This window comes from Gobio gobio (genome assembly GCF_949357685.1).
Source record: "Gobio gobio genome assembly, chromosome: 14".
NCBI classification, from domain to species: Eukaryota; Metazoa; Chordata; class Actinopteri; order Cypriniformes; family Gobionidae; genus Gobio; species Gobio gobio.
In genome coordinates, this window is record NC_137107.1 from 29,787,615 (window position 1) to 29,809,333 (window position 21,719).

General features: G+C 38.9%; 2 protein-coding genes across 2 annotated transcripts; both read left to right on the top strand.

The window, feature by feature from the left end:
• Positions 1-13,356: 13,356 nt before the first annotated feature.
• Positions 13,357-14,319, top strand: LOC307137982 (odorant receptor 131-2-like; the record flags this gene model as incomplete). The annotated part of the gene is made up of 1 exon (XM_079836041.1): positions 13,357-14,319. The coding sequence occupies one exon, from the start codon at positions 13,357-13,359 to the stop codon at positions 14,317-14,319; it is 963 nt and encodes a 320-aa protein (XP_079692167.1).
• A 3,153-nt stretch (positions 14,320-17,472) lies between these two features.
• LOC307137476 (odorant receptor 131-2-like) lies at positions 17,473-18,438 on the top strand (the record flags this gene model as incomplete). The annotated part of the gene is made up of 1 exon (XM_079835142.1): positions 17,473-18,438. The coding sequence occupies one exon, from the start codon at positions 17,473-17,475 to the stop codon at positions 18,436-18,438; it is 966 nt and encodes a 321-aa protein (XP_079691268.1).
• Positions 18,439-21,719: the final 3,281 nt, after the last annotated feature.

Sequence of the window (21,719 nt, forward strand, 5' to 3'; positions counted from 1 at the left end):
CAAGTCTTAAACAATCAAGTCCGAAAAGGGGCCGAGTTGGACTCAAGTCCGAGTTCTTATCGGCCGAGTCCAAGTCGAGTCCGCCCGAGTCCAGAGTGTAATTAAATTGAAAAAAGATTAGAAATTGCTATTGTAAATTTTTATCTTCTATTAATATTTTAACCTTTCAACCCATTAAACCAATGGCAATATAAAATTTAACAAAAAATACCACTATTACATCTAGCCATTGCCATTTAACATTTTTATTTTGTCAACAGATCAACTAGTTTCCAATCAAAATGGTTTCAAACAATAGAATGGACATATATATATGTAGAACTTTTATTATTACAAGTGCAAGAAAAACACAAATTAACCTGTTTTATTGTATTTCAATTATTTAATGCCTCTGGTATCACCAAATGCTAATGTTTAGGGGTGGGCGATACTAAAATCTTATTTCACGATAATGATATATTTTCTCAAGTAGGATTATTCAAGAGGGAATAAAACAAAGAAATTGAATAAAACACTTAAATGTAAAATAAAACAAACTTCACTGTATCATATGTACAGTGATTCTTATTAAATTTACTAAAGTTAGTCAGGAGTGAGTGAGTGAGTGATTTTCTCTTTGTCTTCTGTTGTTTTATTAACATTAAAGGGATAGTTCACTCAAAAATGAAAATTCTATCATCGATTACTCACGCTCAAGTTGTTTTACACCTGAATAAAGTTCTTTCTTCTGTTGGACATAAAATATATTTTGGAGAATGTCGGAAACCAACCAGTTGGTCCCATTGTAGGAAATAATAATATGGATGTCAATGGCTACCATTCAACTGTTTGTGTTAAACAGAAGAAATGAATACAGGTTTGGAACAAAATTAGAGTGAGTAAATAATTACATAATTTTAGAGGTGAACTGTCCCTTTAAGGACAAGCGGCAGCGTGTTCACTATAGGCTGCGCTGCTGTCAATTAAAGACCTCTACACAAAGACCTCTTGCCTGCCGGTGTGGTGCAGTAAAATCAAGGGCGGGGAGGCGTTCATTAATTTCTTATCTTAGTTTTATGGCGGTTTTGTTGTTACACATGACGCGGACTCGACTGCACTCAGGATATTTTCAAAATGTCCAAGTCCGTGTCAAGTCAAATTCACCCGAGTGCGTGACAAGTCCGAGTTCATTCAAAATTGGACTCGAGTCCGGACTCGAGTCCGAGTCCAAGTCCGAGTACCCCAACTCTAATGTTGGGTACCAGCATAGTACAGAACTCCCAGCATGCATTGCAGCATGAATCAATTATGCAGCTGAACTGTCCTATTATTTTGTTTAATTGTAAATATTTGATTTTATTTTTTTTATGACATTCAGTAGCTTTTTTGTGATGTCCAGAGTTGATCTAATTATTCTAATATTTTCTTGACCCTCACCATTGATGAGATTCATACGCTGATTCTCGATGTCTGTCTGTATGTGAAGGTCATCATAGATTAACTTTTTGTGTTTTGTTAAAATCTTCTGATTGTTGTAATACTGCTGGATCTCATGCTTCAGTACACTCTAAAAAAAAAAAGGTTCTATATTGCACCAAAAATGGTTCTTGGCTCGTAATCATAGGGGAACCTTTTTTAGTGCTATATAGCACCAATTTTGGTGCTTCAGTGGTTCTTCAGCGGTTCTTCAGAGGTTCTTCAGCGGTTCTTCAGAGGTTCTTCAGCGGTTCTTTGACTAAGGTGCTATATAGCACCTCTGAAGAACCGCTGAAGAACCACTGAAGCACCAAAATTGGTGCTATATAGCACTAAAAAAGGTTCCCCTATGATTACAAGCCTTTTTTTTTAGAGTGTAATGTAGAGTTTGTAGTGTTAATGTATTATTAACACAACACACTTGATAGACTCAAATAACATCAGGCGATTCCTTGATGATTATAAAACCATCAACAGGTAACCATCATCATCATCATCATCATATGTAATTTCGCTTCCTTTGCTACTGCAAATGTGTTTTACAAACACACTGTCCACAGCAGCCAATAAAGACAAACATGTATTAAGAGTTAAGTGCCCAACTAATGGAAACACTGATCACTGTTATGGTGACTTCAAATGAAACACATTAGAGTTAAATCCCTGTTAATGCTTAATAAGAGCTTCTGTAGACGTCTATAAAGCCAGTCTGCTTAGTAATGCGTGAAGCTGTTAATGCAGTTTAATGGAGTTGTTTAATCCTTCTCTGCTGAGATCTTCAGATCTTCTTGAGATTTAATGTCTTCTTTTATCTTCAGTTGATTTCATCTAAGTATGTGGCTGAAGTCAGTTGTAGTTCTTGTCTTTCTGCTCATGTCTTTTCCTGTTATCTTCTTTCCTTCAGTGATTCTGCTTGTTAACAGGCTTATTAAGGCTTAGATGACTCCATATTTATTCTACACATATTTTGTGGCTCAGATAAGTCAAGTCAACTTTATTTATATAGCGCTTTTTACAATGCAGATTGTTTCAAAGCAGCTTCACACAGTGTTAAACAGGAAAATAATTCAACAGTATTTTATTCGGCCGTACAGCCGCTCCGGAGAAAACGGTGATGTCATCTTTCGATTATCGTACAGTAACAATGTGGGCAGATCAGTAATTTAGGTTATATGGTTAATGTAGTTTACTAATTAGATTTATTTGGATGTTTAGTTGAAAATTTAGTGTCCCCAACTGAGCAAGCCAAGCCAAAGGCGACAGTGGCAAGGAACCAAAACTCCATTAGGTGCCCTTATGGAGAAAAATAAACCTTGGGAGAAACCAGGCTCAGTCGAGGTGCCAGTTCTCCTCTGGCCAATTAACAAACAGCGTATGATTATTATTCTGGCAACTTTACAGGTCAGGGGTCATAATAGATCGGAATATTCAAAAGATTGGAGGCAACACGCCAGAGACGGGTTTATTGAGGATGCCATGAGGTAATTTCAGGGGGAGTCTAATTGACACGGTCTCTGCAGATACGTCAGGGGCATGCGTTGGTCATGTCTGGGCGAAGATCCACCATCTGATCTGAATACGGCCCGGATCCGGCTGACTGCAGTAAACCTCGGGATAAAACAGAGAGACTTACATTAGAGTAGATGCCATTCTTCTGATGAAGATAAGGTACAATCTGGTTAATTTCTTTGCTCTTGGCTGACATGTGGCATTGCTATGGCCTGCTTGTGGCCCAGATCTGGCAAACAGGAGTGGGCCACCCGAAGGGCCGTCATTCCATGCAGCATGTGGACCAGATCAGTATTCCACATGTGCCAGATGTGGGCCGGATCTGGGCTGACACAATGTTGCTATGTTTGCCAGTGTCAGTCAGTATTGGTCAATTTTGATATTTCACTGTCAGTTGGTTTTGTTCAAGGACATTCGGTTTTGTTATCTAATGATATTTCAATGACAGTCTGTTTTATTCTGTTACGAGATCTCAATGAAAGTCAGTTTCATTTCATTACAAGATTTTAATGGTCAGTCGAGTTTAATGGTCGGCTTTGTTCTGTTATGAGATCTCAATGACGGTTGGTTTTGTTCTTTTATAAGATTTCAATGACAGTAGGTTTGTCAGTGTCAGTGATTGAGCATTAAACCCCTGTTAATTCTCCATAACAACTTCTGTAGACATCTAACAGAAATAAAGTCAGTCTGGTTATTAATGCGTGAAACTGGTAATGCTGTTTGTGGAGTTGTTTAATCCTCCTCTGCTGAGTTCGTCAGAGATTTAATGTCTTTTAACTTCAGTTGATTTCATCAACTGTTTCTGGAAGTCAGTTAGGACATCACACAACTGAATATATGTCATGAAAGAAAATCTTCAATTATTGTTTCCTGCAACAACAATCTTCTTCTTATGGTGTTGTTAATTTCACATTTTATGCTTTACCACACCAGTGAGTCATTCTAAAACATTGAAAAAGGAATGTTTCTTGTAGATAGTTTGCCGCCAAAAAGTATTCTACTTCCTGAGAGTCATGTGATTAGAGGAACAGTCAAGGGCATCAGAGGAACTTTCCATCAGAGTAATGGGGAAAGTTTAGGGACACAACATATTTTAAAGATTTTAAGCATTAAAAATGTATTAATAGCAAAAGTATATTTTGGTGAGGAATATTATAATAAGAATATACAACAATATTGAAACATTTGGAATTTGTTTGATCTTTATTATTTATATTTGTGGCTGAAGTTATGCAAGCTTTGGGGACATGGCAGTTTAGCATACTTGCACTAAAATAATTTAATTAACTGATTAATCCTGGGTACATATTATTGTGTTCTGTGGTAGAGGGGGATTACCTATGTAAAATGAGTATTTATAAACAAGTATTAGCCCGTTTTTTACACCAAATATACCATATTATGTCATGGGGATTCAAATGGCACAGAATGCTTTAATGACCAATGACCACTGTTACAATTTATGAAAATATAAATTTGTGCACAACTAATAAAAAAGATGTGTGAAAATAGTACTCAGTTGTGTGTAATTGGATACATAAAATGTGTATATATGTGTATATACTTCAGCTCCACTGAAGTTACATGTATATTCAATAACAACCGATGCTTGTTTTTTGAGAACTGTATGTTCATTGTTTATTTATTTTATAGTGTTATAGTTATAGTATATAGATAGTGAAGAAGAAGAAGAAGAAGAAGAAGAAGAAGAAGATGAAGATGAAGAAGAAGAAGAAGAAGAAGAAGAAGAAGAGGGGATGATTTGAGTCTTTTAAACCATGAGGTTTTTGGAAACTTTGTAATTAGCCTTTATATCTCTTTATATCTGTATTTTCTACACAAATCAAGAGTAAAGTAGGTTTCATCATCATGCATGTCACTACATGTCAACTTCTTAGAATGTCCCCTGAAGATGCCATGTTTATACTTTAATGTTTACATAGCACACTCATTAATAAGGGCACACGTCTAGAGTACAGCATGTGCCAAACATAAGGTTTTCTTCTCCCTGTGGCCCCAAGTAATCACCTCAGGTAGACATCAACACCACATTTCATACCCCCAGAGACCACTTTGTACAAACACACAGACAAATACTAAATATTTAATGTGAATAATAATGGAAACACGGGAGTGTGTGCTAGTAGATTCTGATGTAACCTTCAAGATTGACATGATGTGGTTATGAGAGTTCAGATAAACACAGTGCAAAGTGCAAAACTTATTTTAATGCACATATTAAATAAAATAAAAATAAGATACATTATTTGTTCTCTTTCACACAGCAGGAGGGAGAAGGGAGGAGACAAGACAAGTTTTAGTACTGAGACATGAAATGTGGGGTTAATTCTAAGGGAGCGAGGGAGAAACAAGCAATAAGAAACAGGGTTAACTTTCCTTGCTATGCGAAAAGGGCCAATGTATTTCTGGGAAAGCTTCTTGGATTCAACCCGGAGGGGCAGGTTCTTAGTGGCTAACCAAACTCTTTGACCGGCTCGGAAGTTAGAGGCCGTCCGATTAGCCTGGCTCGGGTATCTCTGGGAGGTCCGAAGGAGGGTACGCCTGGCCTTCCTCCAGGTCTGTCTACAGCCTAGGACAAAGCACTGGGCCGAGGGAACACCAACTTGCGCCTCTTCCTCTGGGAATAATGGGGGGGTGTAACCAAACTGGCATTCGAAGGGGGATAATCCAGTGGCCAAGGACTGGAGGGTGTTGTGGGCATATTCAGCCCAAACAATATAGGTGGCCCAAGACATGGGATTACTGGCTGCCATACATCGCAAGGTGGTCTCCTGATCCTTATAGACCTTTATCACACTTCCTATTTCCGGTAAGTGAAGCAGTGCACCGCTACTTCCGGTCCCATCGCAACGCAATCAAAACTAATGTCTGAATCTTCTCGCAGATGTTGCTGCAGTGATCCGGTGCTCTAATACTAAATAATGACATCCATACCTCAGATTTTACCATTTCCTGAAACTAAAAGCATGGGTGAGACTGATATGGCGGGATGAAGGCCCTTCTTTTAAAATAAAATGTGGGAGTATGTTTGTGTGTTGTATGCCTATGCATTTCCAAACTGAGGATGTTTACGTCTCGTATTGACAATCTTCTGATATGTCCCCATCCAAATGTGCATTCTTAATAATTAATATGTTTTTAACTTGCCGCAGTCCAGTGCTCGTCTTCTCATTTACAGTGTTTCCCTTACTAATCATACCTGTTGAATTTACATTTTTAAAAGAATTTGACTGATAAACACCCTTACGGAAGGTAACCATGGTTTATTATAGTAAGAATGAAGTAGCCATGTTTTTTTCATGGATTGACTACCATTTGTACCATTTGTACCAGTTTTACTACAAATACCTTGGTTAAACTCCAATTTTCATGACAACAGTATTAAATAGATGAATGAATGTGCAGTAACTGCCTTAAATAAATTTAACGATGACATTTAATTAATCTTAAACAGTAATACGTTTGGCATAATTTTGGCATTAATGTGTGAATTACATACACAGTCAAATGATTGTCAATGAAAATTGACAGAATAATGACTAAAATGTTTAATGCAAATAAATATGTTAATTCAGATCATATTCATCAGGTCTCACACACTTCATCGCAGTCACTATTTAGATGAGCACTGACACCGTGTGGTGAAATAATCACGTATGTTTACGACCCTCAGCTTATGTTAGATTAAAAAACTACAAGTTCAGCAGAGTTTGGAAAATCCTGTACACAGTAATGATCAGTTTATCTCTTCTCCTGTCTCTGAAAATGTCCATATTTTTAAATCATCCTCCAGATGCTTATTTTAAGTGTCGTTTGTTCAACTAGGTGTTAACAGCACATTGAAAATATGCATAACCAATGGAAGAATCAGCACACTGCTTCGACGCGCACTTCCGGTATCCAATTCCTCTGTGGTAAAGGCCTATTAATCCGTTCTGTCTGGCCATTAGACTCTGGATGGAACCCAGACGATAGGCTGGCTGTGGCCCCAATAAGTCATAATTGGGGACCTCGGTCCGAGACAATGTACAGGGGAATTCCGAAAATCCAGAAGACATGGTTCATGAGGAGCTCAGCAGTTACCTTGGCCGAAGGCAGCTTAGGCAAGGGAATAAACTGGGCAGCCTTAGAGAACCGGTCCACAATCACCAGGATGACTGTGTTGCCCTGGGATGGAGGAAGTCCCATAACAAAGTCCAGAGAAAGGTGCAACCATAGCGTGCAGGGAACAGGTAAGGACAGAGCAGTCCCTGGGGTCACTGATGTATATACTTCCCCTGGTTGCACAAGGGGCAGGCCTCCACATAGACCTGAACGTCCTTTTTGATGGACGGCCACCAAAACCGCTGCTGGACGAAGTCCAAAGCGCTAGCACTTCCTGGATGGCACATCAAGGGCGACTCATGACCCCACTGTAAGACACAGGCCTGGGCAGATAGAGTAACGTACAAGCGTCCAGCGGGAATACTGCCTGGATCGGGCTCATGGGCAAGGGCCTCTCATACCACTCCTTCTAGTTCCCACTGAAGAGGTGCGACAATCCTAGAACTCGGAATAATCAATGCCAAGGGCTTCTCTTGTGTTTCAGAAGAGTAGGCTCGAGACAGTGCATCCGGCTTAACATTCTTGGTGCCAGGTCTGTAAGATAGGAGAAACTGGAATCAATTAAAAAACAGAGACCATCGCACTTGCCATGGGTTGAACTGCTTAGCCTGCTGGAGGTATTCCAGGGAAAGGATGCTGAGCCCCCTCAAGCCAATGGCGCCACGCCACAAAGGCAAGTTTTTTCCGCAAGCAACTCTCGATCCCATGAAGGCACAAGGGTATAATTTTCCATCATCACCCCTCTGTGACAGGACAGCCCCCACCCCCACCTCTGAGGCATCCACCTCCACCACAACTGTGGGCCAGTTGTGGACTGCCTTGACCTTCTTAGGGTCAATCTCCAGGTGGCCAGGAGTGACGATGAACCCAAGAAACATGAAATTCACACTTCTCTGGTTTTATGCAGAGATGATTATCAAGGAGTCTCTGGAGAACTCTGCTAACATGCCCCTCATGCTCCTTCAGTGACCTCGAGAAGATGAGGATATCGTCCAGGTATACGAAGACGAATATACTAAGCATCTCCTGGAGAACATCATTAATAGGGGTTTGGAATACTGTGAGGACGTTGGTGATCCCGAACAGCATCATCAGATATTCGTAGTGGCAATGGTAAGCATTGCAGAGATCCAGTTTAGTAAAAATGGAAGCCCCTTGAAGCAGCTCAAAAGAAGTGGCCATGAGAGGAAGGGGGTATCGATTCCGAACCATGTCTTGTTGAGGGCTCGGTAATCAATACAAGGCCTAAGACCCCCATCTTTCTTTTCTACAAAAAAGAAGCCTGCCCCAGCCAGGGAAGTCGAGGCACGGATGATGCCGGCTGCCAAGGACTCCTCAATGTAGGTATCCATAGCTGAGCGCTCGGGGAGAATAAGGAGAAGATCTGACCCCTGGGAGGACAGGACCCAATCAATGGCACAGTCGTAAGTGCAGTGAGGTGGTAAGGAGGTAGCCCGGGACTTGCTGAATACTGGCTTGAACCGATGGTAAACTGGGGACTCGGGACAGGTCGACAGAACAGCTAGGACATCGTTAGTAGGAGGAGCTCTAATTTTCCCATCACAGCCCTCCTGTAGCTGGGCAGGGACAGGCGTTTCCTGAAAGATCGGGGGCAAGTGGAGCGGAAGTAGCCAGAAGCACCGCAGTAGAGACACAGACACTCCCTCATGCGCTGTTCCCTCTCGTCAGGAGAATGCCTGGAACGGCCCAACTACATGTCCTCCGGGGAATCTCGGAGCTGTTCAGGGGCCAGGGAAGCTCTGGAAGAAGGAACACTAATACCCCTTTTCCACCAGAATGAACCGGGTGCTTGTTCAGAGCCAGTGCTAGTCCCAGTTCATAGTTGGTTCGACTGAGGAGCCTTCTAAGAACCGTTTGCTTTTCCACATGCTGAGAGCCACAACAGAGCCAGGTCTTACGTCACTGTATACGTCTCATCTTTCTCAGCAACGCTAGCGAGGCACCGGAAAACACAAACACACCAGGCTTGTTCGAGATGCTTCGACGCTGCGCAAACCGATCCGCGTATGATTTCAAAACACTGCATGTGTGAATCAAAAGCACAAGGAGTCGTATGCTCTTGTTGGACTCGTTGTCATACGGCGATCGGTCTGCACAGCGCTGATGCATCTCGAACAAGCCGTCCATAAACAATGGCAAACGTTGCGTTACTATTGATTCACATGGCTTTACGATCCTACATCAGCATCAAAACACAGCGAATCCAACGCATTTGTGCAGCTCGTCGTAATTTGTATAGACGGAGATTACAAACGAGCAGCAGGGGTTAGCTCCATTAGCTGCTATTTAAAAAATGGCTGTCACAAGTTTGTGTTGGTCTTGTTGGTCACGGTAACCCCGCCCCCAGCGCCTGACGTAATCGGTTCTTACTTCTAGCCCAGCAATGTTTTGTTGCTACTTAAAAAACAGTTGCTCGAACTGTTCTCCACTCTCTCAGACGATTGTCCAGGCGGATGGCCATTGCTATGAGGGACTCGAGATCCTTAGCTGGTTCCCCGGGTGGCTTAATTAAATGGCAAATCTAATGCCGCAAATCTACAGTGGTCAGGTGGTACAGAGCTGTAATTACGAGTTAAGGACGTAAATACTTTTTATATGTAAGAATCTTGTAATTACGGATGCACATGGCTACATTGTTGCATGGATCCTTTTCACAGACTGTGATGACGAAATTAACCCTTCGCCTGGAGTTTAATTAACAGGCAATCTGACCAGTCATATTGCCGATTTTATGTACCCTCGTTGCTATCCGCCAATATTTTGTCTGACAAACAAACCAGTAGATTAAGTTATTAGATTAACTTTGGTGGATGCAAACTTGAAAAAAAAATTGTGTGTCTTGACGCTTTCCGCAGTTCAGATTCAATCATAGGCTCGTTCTTACATACTAGAGCATGTACGTACATGTGCACTCTTTAAAAACGCAGCTTTAAATCTATTGATAAACTGAAAGACGTAAATTAAATTTGTATATATTAGAAAAGAAAGAGATAGATTGTACTGAATGTCAGCTTGCTTATTTTGGTCAAGATAAGGATTTAATTTAATATATTCAAGAAACTTTATTCACATGTAATAAAAACAATAAACTACTTCTAACCACAGGTCAAGAGCTGTCGTTCCAACCACACAACTTGCGGTGCTATTTGTTTGAATGTTTGTTGGAACTATGGAAACACAGACTCGTTGAACTATGCTGATAACAACGGAACTTGCAATCAAATAGTTGGCTAACAATAGTTGGTCTGAAGTTCACCACTATAAACTTTGACGACTTTGCTTAGACAATACCTCTGAATCCCACGATTGACAAAGTATTCCAGAGAGCTGTGTGATAAACCAGTGGCGCAAAAAGTGGGTATGCGCTATATGCGGCGCATAGGGGCGCAGCACATTGGGGGCGCCAAAACGATGGTATGAAAAAATGTAGTCTTTTCTATATGTAGCTGCTGTTGTGCGTATCTAAATAATTTCTGTATTTCCTCAATATTATATAACATTTTAGAGGACTAACAGGCTAGAGTAGGCGCCCTCATAAGATTCCATAATAGAATTTTGGATAATAATGGAATATCGCGAGTGGGCGTGCCGGCGGCAAGCCAAAGTGTTCATATACGCTTGGGCGGGCGTCTGATTGCGCACTGTCAAAAGCGTGTAATCTCAAAACATGCGCCCACTCGCCTTCTTATAAGGTGCACTTTGGGGTCAAGGAAAACGCGCATTTCCGATGCACGTCCTCGACGCGTGATTTGCTATTTAAAAAAACCGACGCGGGTTTTCCGTGACCCCAGAGCGCACGTTAAGAACGCGCGCTTATATGGTAAATCACATCAAGGACGCGCGCTATGAGTCTGACAAAATGCACGCTTTTAACGTGTAGGCTAAACAGGTAAACCAAACAGGCAGTGCAAACTTGGGTTTGAAGTATCCAAACAGACTAAAGAATGTGCTCTTTGTGTTCTCAAAATTGCATGCCTACTTTTTAGGGCACACCTCTTATAAAGTAAAGTTACATATTGTTGACCATCTTTTTAAGTCATTAGGCCCTACACTATTTACCCCGATACACTATGGCTGTTATATAATTAAAGGGGGGGGTGAAATGCTGTTTCATGCATACTGATCTTTTGGCACTGTTAAAGACTTGGATTCCCATGCTAAACATGGACACCGTTTCATAAGCTAAGGTGGACGTTTGATGGGAGTATTTCTTTGCCAAAATTAGTACTTCCTGTTAGTCATAAGTTTCGGAAAGTTTTTTTCGATCATGGGTCCGCTTGACATCAACAGGGCGGAATTTCCTTGTATGGGCCGTACGGACAATTCTACCGGAAGAGCGCGCGCGAGAGAGAGAGAGAGCGTGAAAGCAATAGGCTACGCCCATCAAAGCGCTGGCTCGTACAGATGATTGATCAATGGAGCATGCGATGTATAGTGTGTGTACATTTGTTTAGCTGGCCACTATATGTGTATGTTTGTGTATTGTAAAAGCACTCCAAACAACAATACACAAAGAATGGGGAAATATGTTGAACTAAATAAGCGCGGTTCTTCATTCAAATGCGCTACTATTCCATGTCTTTCTATGTAAACACTAGCCTGACGCGCAAAACCAGTCCGCTTACTACAAATCATGTCTTCACAAACCACGCGTAAACACAAACCACGCGTAAACACACACACACACACACACACACACACACACACACACACACACACATTGTAACACTCGCGCTTGACATGGTGTTCTAAATAACACAAGCCGCTAAACATATTATATAGTTAGTGTAACTTATACCACATAGTCGACGTCCTGCTCTAGTCGTTTTTGCTGCTGCTCCTGTTCAACTTCAGCCTCTGGGTCTGATTCCGGATCATAGATGTATGGCTGTATCTGATTAAAAGCCATTTTTTATGTTGAATAAAGTTTTTCCCCGCTTTTAGGGATGACGCAGCTTTCAGACGCACTCAACACAGTAACAGCGGCGCGCGCTCGACATTCTTTAGCTCCGCCCACACGATACGCCCCCAGCCGCACGGCTTTTTCCGGAAAGACTCGGAACAGCGCATCTTTCTTTTATAATTATAATAAAAATAAAGACTTTTCGGAGATATGCAGGATGCAGTGCTACTCTATAGGTACTCAAGATTGACATGAGACTGACTGAAACTGAGTGTCCCCCCCCCCTTTAAATTAAATCAGTATCAACAAAATCCACTTACACTGTAATTACAATTGCCTAAATAATGTAATGAGATTTTTAGATTTATGTTCTAAATATAATATTTTAATTATAGAAATATGAAATTATTTCAGGCCTATGAAACTATAAACTGCCAGTATATTTGGCAGCGTGAGTGGATTCTAGAATCATTCAACTAATTCGTTCTAATCAACTGTTCAAAAACGGTGAATTATTCGAGAAAGAAACCTATACTTTGTTTGAATCTATTTTTGTTGGAAAAATAGAGAAAAACTGTAAAAAAAATGACAACTTGTTGTTTATTGAGCTGTTGTATAAAATTAATGTCGCATTTTGCAATTGTGCTGATATAGGCTACTCTGGAAAATAGCACTCTTGCTCGTATGATATTGCTTAACTCATAATTTTCTCTTTAATTAATTTCAAACGAATGTTTATTTTTATGTTTGTTATTAGCCTATTAATAACTATTTGTTATTGGGGGGGGGGGACATACCCCTCTGGCACTGGGTAGTTGTGCCCCTGGTGATAACGAATAATTATTAAAACACTCCATTAAAACTTTTTAAACTCTATTAATGCACAAATTGAAGGAGATATTAACTGATAATAGGATATTAATTAGGAAATGTATTAACTGACCCTACAGACAGAGTCTGAATTACATGTCTTATAACTTCAAGAATTAAAGACATATTTCTATACAAACGCACAAGGAAACATAAACCACTGGGATTTGCTATAGTTGATGCAAGTAGTCAAGCACTATTGGTGAAATACACACCAAGGGTTACTGTTTTTGTTTGTTTAGTTTTTTTCAGTTATTTTGACACACAAACCAGCCACTGGGATTCCATACGTAGTTCATGACAGATGCTGTCTTTGATATTTAAAGTGTGATGCTCTCTGATCATTCTTGGTACCTTCAACAACAGAGGTGACACAAGCCTGGAGATTTACAGTTACAAAGACTTTATAAATTGCAGTATTATTCAGTGTTTTATAACAGCATTTTTTTTTAATATTTTTTATGCTTCTGAATATGTCTAATTTTAATGATTCTAAATCTAACATCACTCAGACTATATCATTTATGGCGGATCGAGATTTGAAAACTGTTTTGTCTGTGTCCTCATGTGTTATTTTCCTGTATGTCAATGGAGTCATGATCTTCACTTTAAGGAAAAAGACTGTTTTTCAGGAGGCATCCCGCTACATTTTGTTTGGTCACATGCTTTGGGTCGATACGCTCAATCTTTTAATGAGTGTAGTGTTGTTTGTGTGTGCTGTTTGTAGGCTTTTTGTTATGAAAATCGCCTGCCTCATCCTTCTTGTTGCTGCAACCGCTCTCTATCAGGTCTCTACATTAAATCTGGCTTTGATGTCACTGGAGAGATATGTGGCCATCTGCATCCCTCTCAGACACGCAGAAATCACCACCTGCGGAAGAACTAACATGGCCATTGGTGTTGTTTGGATGTTAAGCTGGATTCAGTCCCTGTCTGAGATTATGATCTATTTTTCCGTTGATACAAACATAGCAATGCATTTGTTCTGCTCAAGAACTACTCTCTTTAGGCTGCAGGTCTATAAGCAACTTGATATAGCTTTCACTTGTGTGTTTTTTATATCTGTGTGTTTTATTATTACTTTTACTTATGCTTCCATAGCAGCTGTGGCTAAAACAGCCTCCGGTGATAAAATGTCTGCCAAAAAAGCCAACAAGACTGTTCTGTTGCATCTAATACAGCTGGGTCTTTGTGCTGCATCCATTTTAGTTGGAGTTATCCAAGAAGCTGTTTATGTTTATGCTGACTATATGACTTCAATGAATGTGATGTATTTTTGCTTTGTAATTTTTATGATTTTTCCAAGATGTCTAAGTCCTCTTATATATGGCATGAGAGATCAGGCCTTTAGCTCTTTATTTAAATACTACTTCACATTTGGTCTCAAAAGGAAAAACAGTTGTAATACAGAGATACATTTAGCAGGAGGAGGCTGAAAATTACTAGATACTATACAAGTCATAGTATTAAAATATAACCTAAAAGCCTTTAATATATCATGTTCTTTCATTATTAAGATACAAAAGGAAATTTCTCTTAAATTGCAAAATATGAACTTGTGTCTTTGTCTACAATGATATATTGGCGATAAACCACACACAATAGCTTATCTTTGGTAAAACATGCAGCCTATTTAACAAACATTTAACCTTTATCACAAAGTTTTGCAGTGCAGTAACCACAGATATGAGAATGTGTTTTATAAGTGTTGTTTTATTTGTCCGTGTTTTGCTCTCTTTCCAGCCATTTGACATAAACATAATTACAGTTACCATTGAGGTTGATTTTCTTTAGTCATACTGACTCATGGAACATGTGTGACATCAATATGTGCTAGAAGTGAGTAACTGCATTTTTGAAAATGAAACAATAAGAAAAATAAAATTTGGTGTCAATGAGTACTGACTACTTAATCAAGCATTTCTTTGGGGCTAACATGATTATGTTGATTATACATATGTCTATCATTTGATCATAAAACAGTAATGTAAACTTGTGCATGCAAGTGATCTGGCAAGCAGACAACACACAAGTTTGTTTTTACATTCAAAAATACATTCAAAGCCATGTCAAACCCAATTGAGTTACTTACTTTTTATGGAAAGTAATGCGTTACATTACTTTTGCATAACTTTTTCTCACCTTTAGCCTGGGCTTGCTTGTTTTTTAATAACAACAAAAAAAGGTATATTTTTGGAAAATGTAAAGGCCTTTTCACACCAAAAGTTAAATAAACGAGCCTCAGGCTGAAAGAAATGCAAATTCATGCCTGTACAGTAGAGGGTGAAGTTAAACTTCAGCTGTGCTGCCATTCTGGATTGAAGAAGAATATGGATGCAGGAGAAGAATGTTCAACAGGCTTACTTCAGCAATAAAAAAAAAATTAAAAAGAAAGAAACATAAATATGATTATCTAATGTCACTTTTGCTTCCCAGACAGTAACATAGTATTGGTCCAGGGGCCTGATGTATAAACGTTGCATACGCCCATATCGGGATTTATAAAGAATAAAGCCTAAATCCAAATTCAGAAAGGCACGGAAAATGAATAACGCATTTAACGGAGCCTCTAAAGGGAAATGGTTAGGCTTGTTGCGGTATAGTCGTTACATTACAGTACATCAGATTTCACTTAACGCATGAAGATAGTAAGGAGAGATGACTGACAGGATGATGTCGGAGGATTTGGCGCGCAACAGATCCTAAGCATCACTGACAAATATCTTTTCTTGTAAATAGTTACAAATAATTGGAGAGTGAAAGTAAAAAGCGAGCATACATTCAAACGCGATTTCTATACCCCGCATATGCATATTCATAGCAGCTCCCTGATGCCTGCAAATTATATACAATTGAATTACCCAACTTTATAATTGTGAGAGAAAGCAAAAGCATTGAAACATATTTGTTCCTCCCACCTCATGTTTTTTTTCCATCACCATGTCGCTTAAGGGGCTCTGTAGAATGCGTTAATTCCTTTCCGAACATAGTGAAGTTCCGGTTTCATGCTAACTTTAACCATGCTCATGTGAATTTTGGTTAATCATGAAAAACACTTAACATGGTGTCACGTTTTAGTTCTTTGTGTTTAGAGGCTTTTAGTTTGAACTTTATTTTGTTACGTTTGTCGAAGTTTCCCTTTTCCTGTTTAGTTCCTGTTTCCTTGGTTACTGATTATGTTTGCCACCTGTTTCTTGTTCAGTCCTCATAATCTTGTGGATTAATACCCTCAGTTTGGTTCTATCTTTGTGTTTCAAAGCTTTCACAGTTCCTTCACTATAGGATACCTTCTTTGTTTTTGTTATGATTAAAGTTGTATTGCTGCAAATCGATCCACTGCTCTTCATCTTGCCTTACCAGTTGTGACACATAGGTTATTGTATGTAAAGAATAACCAGGGCAAAACTATTTATTTCTGGGGGGGGGGGGGGGGGGGGTATTTTACACAGTAAAAAAAAAAAAGCAGTAGGTGAAAAGAAACCTGGATAACCTAATACTTACACCTAGATTCTGAAGTGAGGATTTGATGGACACTTTACTATCCCATGAGGCCACGGGAGGGGATTTGTGAATGGCAGTGAACTGACGTAACTGACGCTGGAAGGTCACATGACAGTAACAACATGGCAGATGTAGTGCGTCCGAATTTAATCTCTAAAACATACTTTTTTAAAGGTTGTGAGGTCAATTAAAATTCTGCTCAGACAGTATGCGATTTCAGACACACTTTTTATGTCCGAATGAAGCGGCTTCTCAAACGAAAAAAAAACTTGTAGGACAGAACTTGATTTTGTCCAATGGGAATTGATTGGATAGTTGTATCGTTGTGGTTTGCTGCTGCTGTGAGCAAATTTTCAGATTTTGATTAAAGATTATGAAGAACAATTATTTTGTTTTGGTTGATTTCATTTGCACAGATTAATTGTTCACCACAAGATTAGTAATGTGCGCTAACAATGGAATATGGTCCATTTTGATTACATGCAGACTTTAAAAGTTTAATTATACCAGTGGCCTTGCGAGACCAAAATTATAGCACCTTATTAAGCATATTGTCTACAAAAACAGATAAACCCAGAACCTGAACATAAAATGACAAGTCAATGCTATTTTTTTTTTCTGACTGACTGATTTGCAGAATAGAAGAGGAATAATTTGTTAATCTCTGTGTTGATATACTGTCAGAGACATGAGGTTTTAAATATATGTCCTCAGTTTTCCTGAAAACAGATAGCCCTAAAGTACAGGGGGAAAATAGCTGTTCTGTTAGTTGAGACTGTGAACTCATGTTTAATCACACTCTAGGGTATCTCGATGGTCATAGGGTAAATATTTACTTTATGAATAGTAATTCCAATTGAGGATGTCCACAAAAATCCCCAAAGGTTTTTTTTGCCAGATATAATAATGAGTTTAACACTATTTAGAGTGTGATGCTCTGACAGAGCTCTGATCTTTCTCCCTCTGTGCCTTCAACAGCACACAAGCCTGGAGATTTTTACTGAAGCCAAGGACATTGTATTGCAGTATTTGTCAGTGTGCTATACCAGCGTCTGTGGTCAACAGCTTCATGCTTTATTTTTCTGAATATGTCTGCTTTTAATGGTTCAACATCTAATCTCACTCAGATCCAATACCTGGTAGATCGAGATGCACCGCTGAAAACATTCTTGCCTGTATCCTCATGTGTTATTTTCCTTTATGTCAATGGAGTCATGATCTTCACTTTAAGGAAAAAGACTTATTTTCAGGAGGTATCCCGCTACATTTTGTTTGGTCACATGCTTTGGGTCGATACGCTCAATCTTTTAATGAGTGTAGTGTTATTTGTGTGTGCTGTTAGCAGGATTTTTGTTATGAAAATCGCCTGCCTCATCCTTCTTGTTAGTGCAACAGCTCTCTATCAGGTCTCTATAATAAATCTGGCTTTGATGTCACTGGAGAGATATGTGGCCATCTGCATCCCTCTCAGACACGCAGAAATCACCACCTGCGGAAGAACTAACATGGCCATTGGTGTTGTTTGGATGATAGGCTGGATTAAATCCCTGTGTGAGATTATTATATTTTATTCTGTTGATACAAACGCAGCAATGTATTTGTTCTGCTCAAAAACTACTTTCTTTAGGCTGCAGGTCCATAAGCAACTTGATATAGCTTTCGCTTGTGTGTTTTTTATATCTGTGTGTTTTATTATTATCTTTACTTATGCTTCTATAGCAGCTGTGGCTAAAACAGCCTCTGGTGATAAAATGTCTGCCAAAAAGGCCAACAAGACTGTTCTGTTGCATCTAATACAGCTGGGTCTTTGTGCTGCATCCATTTTAGTTGGAGTTATCCAAGAAGCTGTTTATGTTTATACTGACTATATGACTTCAATGACTGTGATGTATTTTTGCTTTGTAACGTTTATGATTTTCCCAAAATGTCTAAGTCCTCTAATATATGGCATGAGAGATCAGGCCTTTAGCTCTTTATTTAAATACTACTTCACATTTGGTCTCAAAAGGAAAAACAGTTGTAATACAGAGATACATTTAGCAGGAGGAGGCTGAAAAATACTAGATACTATAAAATTCATAGTATTAAAATATAACCTAAAAGCCTTTAATATATCATGTTCTTTCATTATTAAGATACAAAAGGAAATTTCTCTTAAATTGCAAAATATGAACTTGTGTCTTTGTCTACAATGATATATTGGCGATAAACCACACACAATAGCTTATCTTTGGTAAAACATGCAGCCTATTTAACAAACATTTAACCTTTATCACAAAGTTTGGCCGAGCAGTAACCACAGATATGAGAATGTGTTTTATAAGTGTTGTTTTATTTGTCCGTGTTTTGCTCTCTTTCCAGCCATTTGACATAAACATAATTACAGTTACCATTGAGGTTAATTTTCTTTAGTCATACTGACTCATGGAACATGTGTGACATCAATATGTGCTAGAAGGGAGTAAATGCATTTTTGAAAATGAAACAATGAGAAAAATAAAATTTGGTGTCAATGAGTACTGACTACTTAATCAAGCATTTCTTTGGTGCTAACATGATTATGTAGATTATACATATGTCTATCATTTGATCATAAAACAGTAATGTAAACTTGTGCATGTGTATGCATGCAAGTGATCGGGAAAGTATAGACAAAATCAAAATTTCAGTTTCATGCTGACTTTAACCAGGCTCATGTGAGTTTTGCTCAAACATGAAAAACACTTAACATGGTGTCACATTTTTGGTTCTTTGTGTTTAGAGATTCTTAGGCCGCATTTACACTGCAGGTTTTGATGCACAATTCCGATTTGGTGACTATATCTGACGACCCGCTTACATCATCTTTTAAAAGCGACCCATATCCGATATTTGCATTTACATTACACTCTAAAAAAAAGGGCTCGTAATCATAGGGGAACCTTTTTTAGTGCTATATAGCACCAATTTTGGTGCTTCAGTGGTTCTTCAGCGGTTCTTCAGAGGTGCTATATAGCACCTTAGTCAAAGAACCGGTGAAGAACCTCTGAGGAACCGCTGAAGAACCTCTGAAGAACCGCTGAAGAACCACTGAAGCACCAAAATTGGTGCTATATAGCACTAAAAAAGGTTCCCCTATGATTACGAGCCAAGGACCATTTTTGGTGCAATATAGAACCTTTTTTTTTTTAGAGTGTATACACTGGCGAAACAGCCCAAGAAGTTCTGACCCGTAAAAGGAAGTAAATATGCAATATGCAATGGGCGCAGACAATCTTTAAAGGTCAGCAAAACATTGCTCTTGTAAGGCGGAGAAAAAAGAGGAGTGCCCTTGATCACAATTCGTGTCCACCTGAGTTGACGTCATTCGCCTCCGTCCCTTTTTCAATGACATATGACTTGCATTTACTGGGGACTATCTGATTTGACCGCTACATGGCAGACGCAAATGCACGTATCCGAATCATATCGGAATTCATGCATTTTTTTCCTGCTTACATGTTCACATGTCATATTTAATCTGTGCCACATGAGAGGGACAAATCAGAATTGGGTCACTTGAACCATGCAGTGTAAATGGGGTCTTAGTTTGAAGTTTATTTCATAAAATGTTTTCCTAGTTTCCCTTTTCCTGTTTGTTCCTGTTTCCTTGGGTGTCATTGTTTTCTAAGGGTGCGTCTCAATCAGCTCCCTAGTTCAGTAGTCAGGGCACTGATCAGGGAGTCGGCTATTTTAAGGGCTGTCTCAGTTGCAGAATCCTCCAAATACACTAGCTCTCTCATTTCATTTAATTTCGAAAGGCTGCGTCCTCCGGAGGACACATCCTGTGAAGGATGCGGTATACGGAGTGTCCTCAATCAGAATTAAACGATGTCCTTCATAGGACACACAGGCAGAAAAGGAAACAGGAAGTATCACGTTGCTATGCCAACATGTTCCCAGCGCTGTTGCACTCTCACACCAATTACATGAATTAAAATTATTTATAACTTGAAAAAGACTAAGAAATGTTTCTTGATTTGACAGCAAAGTACTGTTCTAAATGTTTAAAAATCACTAAACACTTGAAATCCTGTTTACCACAACTATCTATTTGAGGTAATACAACTTAAAAAAACAAAAACAAGCTTGAAATTTGAACGCCACATCTTTGCTTGCATGTATATCTGCCGGCGTCACCATTTTTTCAAATAATATTAAAAGAAATATGACCGTTGTTAATGGTGACGCAAAGAATTGTGGGTTATCTGCAGCAATGAAGGATACACCTCATGCACCCTCCGAATTCATGTAAAAGAAGGGCACATTTGAAGGTCGCATTCGGAGTGTCCTACTTACTTTTCTAAAATGAGAAAACCTTGAAGACGCCCCAGTGCACCGCAAACGGAAATTCTAAAGCGCGAAACTTAAATCACGTGAGCCAAATCACTACAAATAATGACCAATAACGACGCAAGATACATGTTTTTAAAAATAGAAACAATTATTTTATTATATTTCAGCATAAACATACATTGTTAGACAGGTAATGAACACAATCTAGCCAACATTTATTTATTTAAGGTGAGACACTACAGGTGAATAGGGAATTTTTTTTAATTACAAGATATCACTGTGAAACTTCTCCAGTTTATTACTGGCATAAACATAAGAAAAAAATGTATTACAAGTTGTGTGTAAATTAATGTTTTAATATGCAAATGAGGCCTTATATACTTAAATATACGCTCATTTGCATACTTTTCCAAAAACAAAATCTGGAAATTGGAAAGGACCATGTTTAAAATTCTTGGTTCTATTTGTTGACATGTTAGATGAGAGAGCTTTTACAGAGGGGATTCTGGATATCTTATTTTGTGCTTTAGTAAATTAGAGAATACTGACAATAGCCTTAAAAAATCTATTTTCGCCATGTTTTTTGGAGTTAAAGGACCTATAACTCAGGATAGGAATGATATATCAACAAATCCCTCTGTAAAAGCCTTCAGAATATAGTTCAGTATAAGACTGCAAAAGTTGGTGCTTGTAGGTACTACTGAAGTGTATATTTCTGACTCTGAGTGTGAGGAAAAACTCATTTTGAGAAAACGGCCTTTAAAGTTTTATACTGTGTAACTGCATACATTTCTATAAAACCCCCAACCTACAAACAAAATATATATTCAGTTAATTAATATCAGTAGTGTATAATATTTAAAACACGTGGAAATTGATAAATTAATAAATATTAATAGCAATAGCTATTAGAGAACTACCTTAAGAGAACTACCTTAACAAACACCAGTCACAAAAACTGCAGACGAGCTGTCCCTGGCTGTGTTCGAAATCGCCCCCTATACCCTTAAATAGGGCACTA